At 31.9% G+C, this 8,674-nt stretch overlaps 1 protein-coding gene across 1 annotated transcript; it reads left to right on the forward strand.

The window, feature by feature from the left end:
- The first annotated feature begins 1,015 nt into the window (after nt 1–1,015).
- On the forward strand, nt 1,016–7,268 carry LOC119614209 (glutamic acid-rich protein-like). The gene is given in 8 exon segments (XM_037970340.1): nt 1,016–1,305; nt 1,370–1,417; nt 2,955–3,313; nt 3,827–4,030; nt 4,032–4,620; nt 4,687–5,010; nt 5,872–6,581; nt 6,648–7,268. Coding segments are annotated over 8 exon segments (2,739 nt in total). The 5' UTR covers nt 1,016–1,026; the 3' UTR covers nt 6,874–7,268.
- Nucleotides 7,269–8,674: the final 1,406 nt, after the last annotated feature.

The following is an 8,674-nucleotide window of genomic DNA, read 5'->3' on the forward strand; positions in this document are numbered from 1 at the left end:
AAAAATAAAATTAACTGATTATTTATATTCAAATATCAGAAATTTTTTGAAAACCGGCTTTGGGATGATTTTAAGCGACGCCGAAATTTTTCGAGCCAGCTACCGCCGCTGTTAATTTTTGTCGGCGCAGATCTCTGATTTGACAAAGTCGCCATTTTTTTCCTGCAAAGCATACGGAAAATTATCATCAATTGAAAATAAGAAAAAAAAGCTAAAAATATTGTTTAATTTGTGCATAAAATTAACAAAAGCGTGTGGAAATTATAAATATTGTTCATAATTAATAATTATAAAACAAGTTTTTTAAAACAGGTAAGTTTTTCCCAGAAAAATATGTGTTTCAATTAAAGAGGCTACAAAATCCATATCGATTTTAAGGCAGATGCCATAAAATTATGAAAAAAAAGAGGGAATACAGAAAATTATTACATTCGCATTTCTTTAAAATATTGCAAAATATAATTTTTAAAAACTATAGCTAATTTCTGCAGTTTAAGTGTTATTTTTTATGTTTTTCTTTCGAAAATATTTTAATTACCTATAGAGGATTCCCCGGCTTAACGGTGGGCTGGTGCATGTGCAAGCCGCTTCAATGTGTAAAGTTGTGTGGTTGTGTTGGTTATCACATAATAGAATTAACGAGCTGAAATTAACAAAAAATAGGTTGAATATTTCCTGTATACTGGTTAAAAATCAGTTTCCCTTGCATTTTTCTCTAATTGCTTATTGCCTTAATGACTCATTGATAATCCTCTTTGTTCTTTAATGAAACGTAGAATGTCACGCATAAGTTTGGGAGTTATTCTGTAAGATAAAAATATGAGTCTTGTTAAATTTTATAAATTTAAAACAATTAAAAATTACCGGTGAAGCACTGTTCGGCTCTTTTTGCTGCAAAAAGTTGGAAGATATAGTTTAAGTTCAGTACTTGTTTAGTTTTAGTTCAGTTCTAGTTCGATTCTAGTTCAATACAAAATCTTCTTAAGGTTATTAATAATTTTTTTTTGCCTTAAAAAATTGTAGAAAATGGTACGAGGTTACAATAGAGGTTATAATAACCGCGGTGGTGGCAGCTCTTCCCATCGTGGATCATCTTATCGTTCTTCAAACTACAATAGCGGAGGACGCATGCATAATAACGGACGTTCATCAGATCGTTATGGAGGCAGTAGTGGTGGAGGACGTTATAATTCTGGAGGTCACGGTGGCAGCAGCAGTAGTCACTATGATTCACGTAATCGTGATCGTTTTAATAGCTCTAGCAGCAGTCGGCATGATTCAAGTCATAAACGCAGTTACAATAGGGTAAATTAGAAAATTTTCTTGAGTTTGAAATAATGAATATTAAATTTCTTATTTTCTTTCTTAGGACTCCTCTCGTGATCGTTCCACCGATATGAAAAGATCTCGTCAAGACGTGAGTATTTTAAATTTCAATTACTAACACTTTATTAATCCTTTCATACCATGCTTAAACTTGCAAAACTATATAATTATATATGAAATATATAAAAAGTAACATTTGAAATGATAAGATACAAAATTTATTAACCAAACAAACTTAATTATGATAATAATTTTATTATTTTATGTATATTTATTATTATAATCGCAAAAAAACATAGAGTTTTATTTAGAAAGAGCACAAAATATCGAAACAGTGATTAAAAAAGCTGTAATATTTCTTTATTGATCAAACATGCCTGGATATTATGTATAAAATGAATGTATCAAAAAAAAATACATAAAATCTTTACACACCAATAGCAATGCTCTCCGCTACAATGATTGATAGACAAAAAAGCACAAGAGAGCTTATTGGGTTGACATTAAAATTAAAGCTATTAATAGCATATTTGCCCAATGAAAAAAGGCTTCAAAAAGTATCCTCCAAAATCAGAAATCATGTCTACTATCTACTACCTAATAACTACCTCTACTCTACCTAATTATCTACTACTACCACTACTACTGTATAAATATCTCTGTATTGTTGGTTATTAAAACAAGACAACCTTTAGCAAAATTGAGCCAAACTGCCTAGAATATAATCTAAATAATTACTGTAATTTAAAAGAAGGTTTGCAGAGAAAAACTTACAGCGAATAAACATAAAAGCATTTTTCATTTTATATGTATTTCCAAATGCCGAAAAGCGTGTCTTACCAAATAAAACAGATCAGATCCATAATGCGAATGAAGATTCTATTTCTATAATATCACTACCAATATCAATACTACTACTACTACTAGCACTACTGTAATCATTGTTGCTATAAATGTATGTTAAATAATGTATTTAATAATGAAACGCAAGTCAAGGCTAGAGTGCATTCGAATGACCATCATGTATCATGTAACGAAAACAATACTTTTAATGTAGAAACAAAAACAGAAACCGAATCATTATGTTGTTGTGAACACTAAAATTCTTATAAAAAAAACAATGGTAAAATTTGGTTTGATAAATTTCCTCCTAAAATAGAAAATATCTATAAAAATATAAATAAAAACTATAACTATGTATGTATGAAGGCTTCCTGAAGCTCCCAAAGCACCCTCTTATGTTGTTATTATCAAATCGACTGCTACTACTACTACTACCACTTCCCACATTCTAAGCAAAACCAATAAATCAAATAATCATAGTTCTAGACTGAGACTAAGAGCAATAAAACGCGTATCTAATAATGACCAGAATAACATTAATCAATCATTTAATAGAATCATAATCAAATGAATAGAAACAAAAATGTAAAACTGTATTATAGTTGTGTTGTTGTAACATACATGATAATACAATAGTCAAGCAACTCTAGAAATTCGACTATCAAAAGTTCTTAAAGACAAATTATGTTCTTGTTGTTGTTGTTTTGTTCAAAAAGATACACAAACAATTTAAATAAAAATAAACTCGTCTACAAATCTATTCTCATCATCTGGTATAAATCTAGGATTATAGACGTACATCATCAACGGGTAGAGGTAATCGTACCCCACCACCACCTCCACCACCAACGGTATCATCCACATCACGTGGTGGCAACTCATCGAGACATAGTGATCGTGATAACTCCAAGCCCAGACATCGTTCTCCCATGGGACCACCACCATCGAAAAGAGCACCAGTACGCAGTGGTTTTGTCTCACGCATACGTGGTTCCAGCACCAGAGGTGGTGCTCGTACAGGACGTGGAGGTTCAGGTCGTATTGTGCGCCGTGAATCGAATGATTTGCGTATAATGAGACGTAAACTAATGTATGCCCAACAGAAAGATCGTGCACGTGTCTTGAAAATTGCACGTTTAACGAGGTAAATACTCCCACATTTATTCACACAATTGCAAAATTTTGCAGACATTCAGAAATGAGTTGAAAATTGAAGGTTTTAAGGCTGAAACTGCAACAGGGAACAGGGATTTGGGTTTTAAAACAGACGCAATAAAGTCTCCCCAAAGCATGTGGAAACTACTAAGACTGTTGTTTTTTGACATTGAACTTAAATCAATCATAGCAAATTCCCACAGTCTGTATAGTTTACCAAAACCCCTTCCCTTAAGTTAAACATAACGAAAAAAAAACACACACAAAACACCTTGAAATCTCAAAATTCTTTGCAAATGAAATGGCTGTATATTGATTTGCCCGACAATTCCAGCCATCTATAAGAGCATAATTTTTGAATTTAACTACAAATTATTTTACTTTTGCTTTAACAAATAAACAAGAAAAATTCATGTTAAAATTTTATTGCCCCCCTTGTTAACTAAACATACATTACACGTCTATTAAAATACACACAAACAAATCCAATAATCCTCCATAGCTCTCTTAGACGACGTCGTCTTGATAGAAATTCCTCCAAGAGTCCACGTAGATCTTCAAGGAGTAATAAGAGGAATGCCTCATCCAGCGAGGATGAGGATGATGAAGGTGAGAAGAAGAAATCGAAACGCAAGCATAGCGACAATGAAGATGACGATGAGGACGAGGCGGAGAATGAGGACAAAGATGAGAATGAGGAAGGTGGTGAAACGAAAAAAACGCAGTAAATCCAAACGTGCAAAATCTTCGGAAAAATCCAATGCAGAAGATGAGGAAGAGGACGAGACTTCGGCCGCCCGAGAAGGCGGTGACAACGACGAACATGAAGAAGAGGGTGGTGACGACGAAGAAATTGATGACAGCAAGTCACAAGCCGATAAGGATAAAGAACATACAGAGGGTGAAGAGGGAGCCGATAAAGCCGACGATGCCGATGATAATGATGTAGACGCAGATAAGACAACCACCGAAGCGGATGGTGAAAAGACTGAAAAGAAAGAAGGTAAGAAAAAGGAATCAGGAGATAGCAGCTCAACGAAAAAGGATAAATCATCAACGAGTGCCAAGAAATCCTCATCTAGCTCGGCGTCAAAGAAAAAGGATGATAAGGATAAAGAGGACAAAGAGAGAAAGAGTAAGAAATCATCACGTAGCGATGATGAAGATGACGCTAAGGATCGCAAATCCCGTAATTCCAGACGTGATGAACGCAGCAGTCCCTCAAGACGTGGCGGTAATTCACGTTTCATTAAATTAACCTGTATACACTGTCACATGAAGTGTGTTACATTTAAGGTAAGACATTTCTTAAGTTATTACATTAATTGGAAAGTTTTTCTAGAGTTTTTGTTTTACTTATAGGAATATTCTTATCACTTGAATTCTCGTACACACAAAATGGCCTTAAGACAAATTGCTATGCGCCAAAGAGCCCACCTTTTAAGATTACGTGCTCGCCAACGGGCCGCTCAAAAAGAACTCGAAGAGAAATCTAAGGAAAGCTATGAATCGAAATTCTGTCATCTTTGTCGTTTACACTATAGGCAACCGAAAGCTAAGCATCAACTGTCGGAACATCATAAAATTATGAAAAAATTCCTTATGCCATATTGCTCCACTTGTCATTTGGCTTTCAAGAGTCCTATATTGTATGAGACTCATCGTTGTTCTTTGGAACATATAAGGGTAAGTAGAATTGGAAGAGTTTTACGCTTGATTTGTAAAAAAAAAAAGATTTTTGGAAAAGTCGAATTTTTCGGCGAAAAGTGCAAGTTTTCATAAAAAGTTAAATTTTCTGTGAAAAATGCAACTTTCTGTGAAAAATGCAACTTTCTGTGAAAAATGCAACTTTCTGTGAAAAATGCAACTTTCTGTAAAAAATTCAACTTTCTGTGAAAAATGCAACTTTCTGTGAAAAATGCAACTTTCTGTGAAAAATGCAACTTTCTGTGAAAAATGCAACTTTCTAGGAAAATGCAACTTTCTAGGAAAAGGTAACTTTCTATGGAAAAGGTAACTTTCTATGGAAAAGGCAACTTTCTATGAAAAATGCAATTTTCTATGAAAAATGCAATTTTCTATGAAAAATGCAATTTTCTATGAAAAATGCAATTTTCTATGAAAAATGCAATTTTCTATGAAAATGCAATTTTCTATGAAAATGCAATTTTCTATGAAAAATGCAATTTTCTATGAAAATGCAATTTTCTATGAAAAATGCAATTTTCTATGAAAAATGCAATTTTCTATGAAAAATGCAATTTTCTATGAAAAATGCAATTTTCTATGAAAAATGCAATTTTCTATGAAAATGCAATTTTCTATGAAAAATGCAATTTTCTATGAAAAATGCAATTTTCTATGAAAAATGCAATTTTCTATGAAAAATGCAAATACAATTTTCTATGAAAAATGCAATTTTCTATGAAAAATGCAATTTTCTATGAAAAATGCAATTTTCTATGAAAAATGCAAATACAATTTTCTATGAAAAATGCAATTTTCTATGAACATTTATTAAAAAGTCCTTTTATTATTTTTCCACAGAACAAGGCCCGCAAACAAGACTCGGATACGGAAAATAGCGGCGACGAAGAAATGCGTGAAATTGATTTGAATAAATTCATGACTGTCGACTCAGTGGGAGAAATTGATGAAGAAATGGATGCTGACATGGAAGCTTTACTCAATGAAACCCAAACAAATGAGGAGAACAGTGAAGAGAGCGAAGAAAAAGAGAGAACACCAGTGGGAGCTGAATTTGTTAAGGAAATCACTGCTTTCTATTGTGAAATCTGTGAACATTATTCTGCTGACAAGGGTACATTGGAAGCTTATACTAAGAAACATTGTCTACAACGATCCCACTTGAAGGCCTACTTGCGTCACAAGGAAGAAGAGAAACAAGCTAAAAAACGCAAGGAGGCTCGGGAACGCAAGAAGTCAGAATCAGATAAAAAAGATGAAGGTGATAAAAAGGAAAAGAGTGAAAAAGACAATGAAGATGAGGAAGAGGTAGAGGCACATGAACAACAAGAGGAAGAAGAACATGAGGAAACTAAAGCCAATGGCGCAGAGGTAGAGGAAGAAGAACAGGATCATGATGAACATGATAATGACGAAAAGGAAGGTCAAGAAGATAAATTATGGGAGGATGTTGACAAGGATTTGGGAGATTTACTCAGAGAAGTAGAACCGCATGAACGTGATGAGGATGAAGAAGAAAATGATTCTGTATTAAATATAGACATTGAAAGGTAATAGGAAGTTCTTACAGAGTTCTAATGACATTTTGACAATAATCTATGTTTTTTTTTTCATAGTGAAAAACATAAAACTAAAGAAGTGAATGGCAAAAAAGATGAAGTTAAAGAGGAAAAACCAGAAGAAGTAGAAACTGAAGAGGACAAGAACAAAGACGAAGTAGAAGTTAAAAAAGATAAGCCTGTTGCTCCTGCCGCAGCCACACCCTCGAAACCCAAACCAAAACGTACCACAAAGGCAGCCACATCAACGCCAGCAGCTAAAGAAGCTGAAGTTAAAGAATAAATTACTAAAATTAAGACATTAACTGGTTTGCAACTAATTTGTTATATATTCTTTTAAAACGTTTTCCTTAATATTTCGCCAACATTATAGGGCCAGTAATTTTTTATTCCAAACTCTGAAAGAAAAGCAATTGAGTTAAATATTTTTTCTAACACGTATAAAAAAAAATTTCTGTCTCAACTTGTATTTACTTCACCTCATTTCTTTAATTTTTCATAGGTATTTGAAAATTACCTAACATCTTTTTTTATTTGTATTTTTATTATAATTTTCTCACTTTTTTTTAAAGATATAAGCAACAAGCAAACAAATAGACCTAACAACTTGTGAATGAATGATAAAAATTCAGTTTTTTTAAAACATAATAAATAATAAACTATAAACTAAATTATTTACCCAACCAGTGTATTAAATTTATTGCGGCTTATTTCCCTTTCTCTTTGATTTTTTTTCTTCTATAATAAAAGTGTTTGTTGTTGTCGAGTTTCAGCATTTAAACGTGCAATTTAATTAAACATTTATTCCAAGTAAATCTTTAAATTTCTCAGGCATAACAAAATGTTAACAAATGTTTATTTTCTTTGTGTTACACTTCTTTCCGTTTTTTATGGTTACTAAAAGCTTCCGCTTATATTCTTTACGAAATTTCAATTTGTTGTTTTGTATTTAATATTTAATGTATGAAAAAAAGTTCATATTTGGTTTGTAATAATTGCATTAATAAGCCATTCTTTTTTCCTTTCTTTAGGATTTATGGTTCAAATCTTTGGCGTTTTTTCCTTTTCATTCCATATTAAAAACATTCACTTTTGTTTAAGGTTCATAAAGTTAGTAGACGTTATTGCTACACATTTAGCTCTGCATATGTTGGCCTTTTATTTATAGCTAATTTTGTGTTTTATTTAAATTGGTATTTTTATGATATTTCGTTTATATTATAAGCGGCTAGTTTTTAAATTAAAGTGTATTGTAGTCTACATTTTTGAAAAGTTTCCTTTAAACATTGGTGGGCATTGTTAAATACAAATTTAATTGTGTATAATTTAAAACAAAGTTATAACAAAATGTTCAAGAAGTGGTTGTTTATGAACATAAAAGTAATACGAGGGTTGTAACGAAGGAATATGTCAATTGAATTAATGCTTATTAAGTTGTTGTTGCAAGTTAAAAAACGTTAAGGTGCCATAAAACGCAATAAACTAAATCGGATAAATAAGTTGAAAATGTATAGGAACAGAGTGGAAAAGAGAATGAAGAAAAGAGCGGGATTAAGGGATCATAAAAACTATGTAAAATTTTCTTATCAAAAAATTGCAATTTTCTATGAAAAGTGCAATTTTTTATGAAGAGTGCAATTTCCTATGAAAAGTGCAATTTTCTATGATAAGTACAATTTTCTTTGAAAGTGCAATTTTCTATGAAAAGTGCAATTTTCTATGAAAAGTGCAATTTTCTGTGAAAAGTGCAATTTTCTATGAGAAGAGCAATTTTCTATGACAAGAGCAATTTTCTTTATAAAGTGCAATTTTCCATGAAAAGTGCAATTTTCCATGAAAAGTGCAATTTTCTTTGAAAAGTGCAATTTTCTATGAAAAGTGCAATTTTCTATGAAAAGTGCAATTTTTTATGAAAAGTGCAATTTTCTATGAAAAGTGCAATTTTCTATGAAAAAGTGCAATTTTCTATGAAAAGTGCAATTTTCTATGAGAAGAGCAATTTTCTATGACAAGAGCAATTTTCTTTATAAAGTGGAATTTTCCATGAAAAGTGCAATTTTCTTTGAAAAGTGCAATTTTCTATG

Source organism: Lucilia sericata, unplaced genomic scaffold, assembly GCF_015586225.1.
Source record: "Lucilia sericata isolate MDLA Ls3-8-SP2 unplaced genomic scaffold, ASM1558622v1 Contig002693F_arrow, whole genome shotgun sequence".
NCBI lineage: Eukaryota > Metazoa > Arthropoda > Insecta > Diptera > Calliphoridae > Lucilia > Lucilia sericata.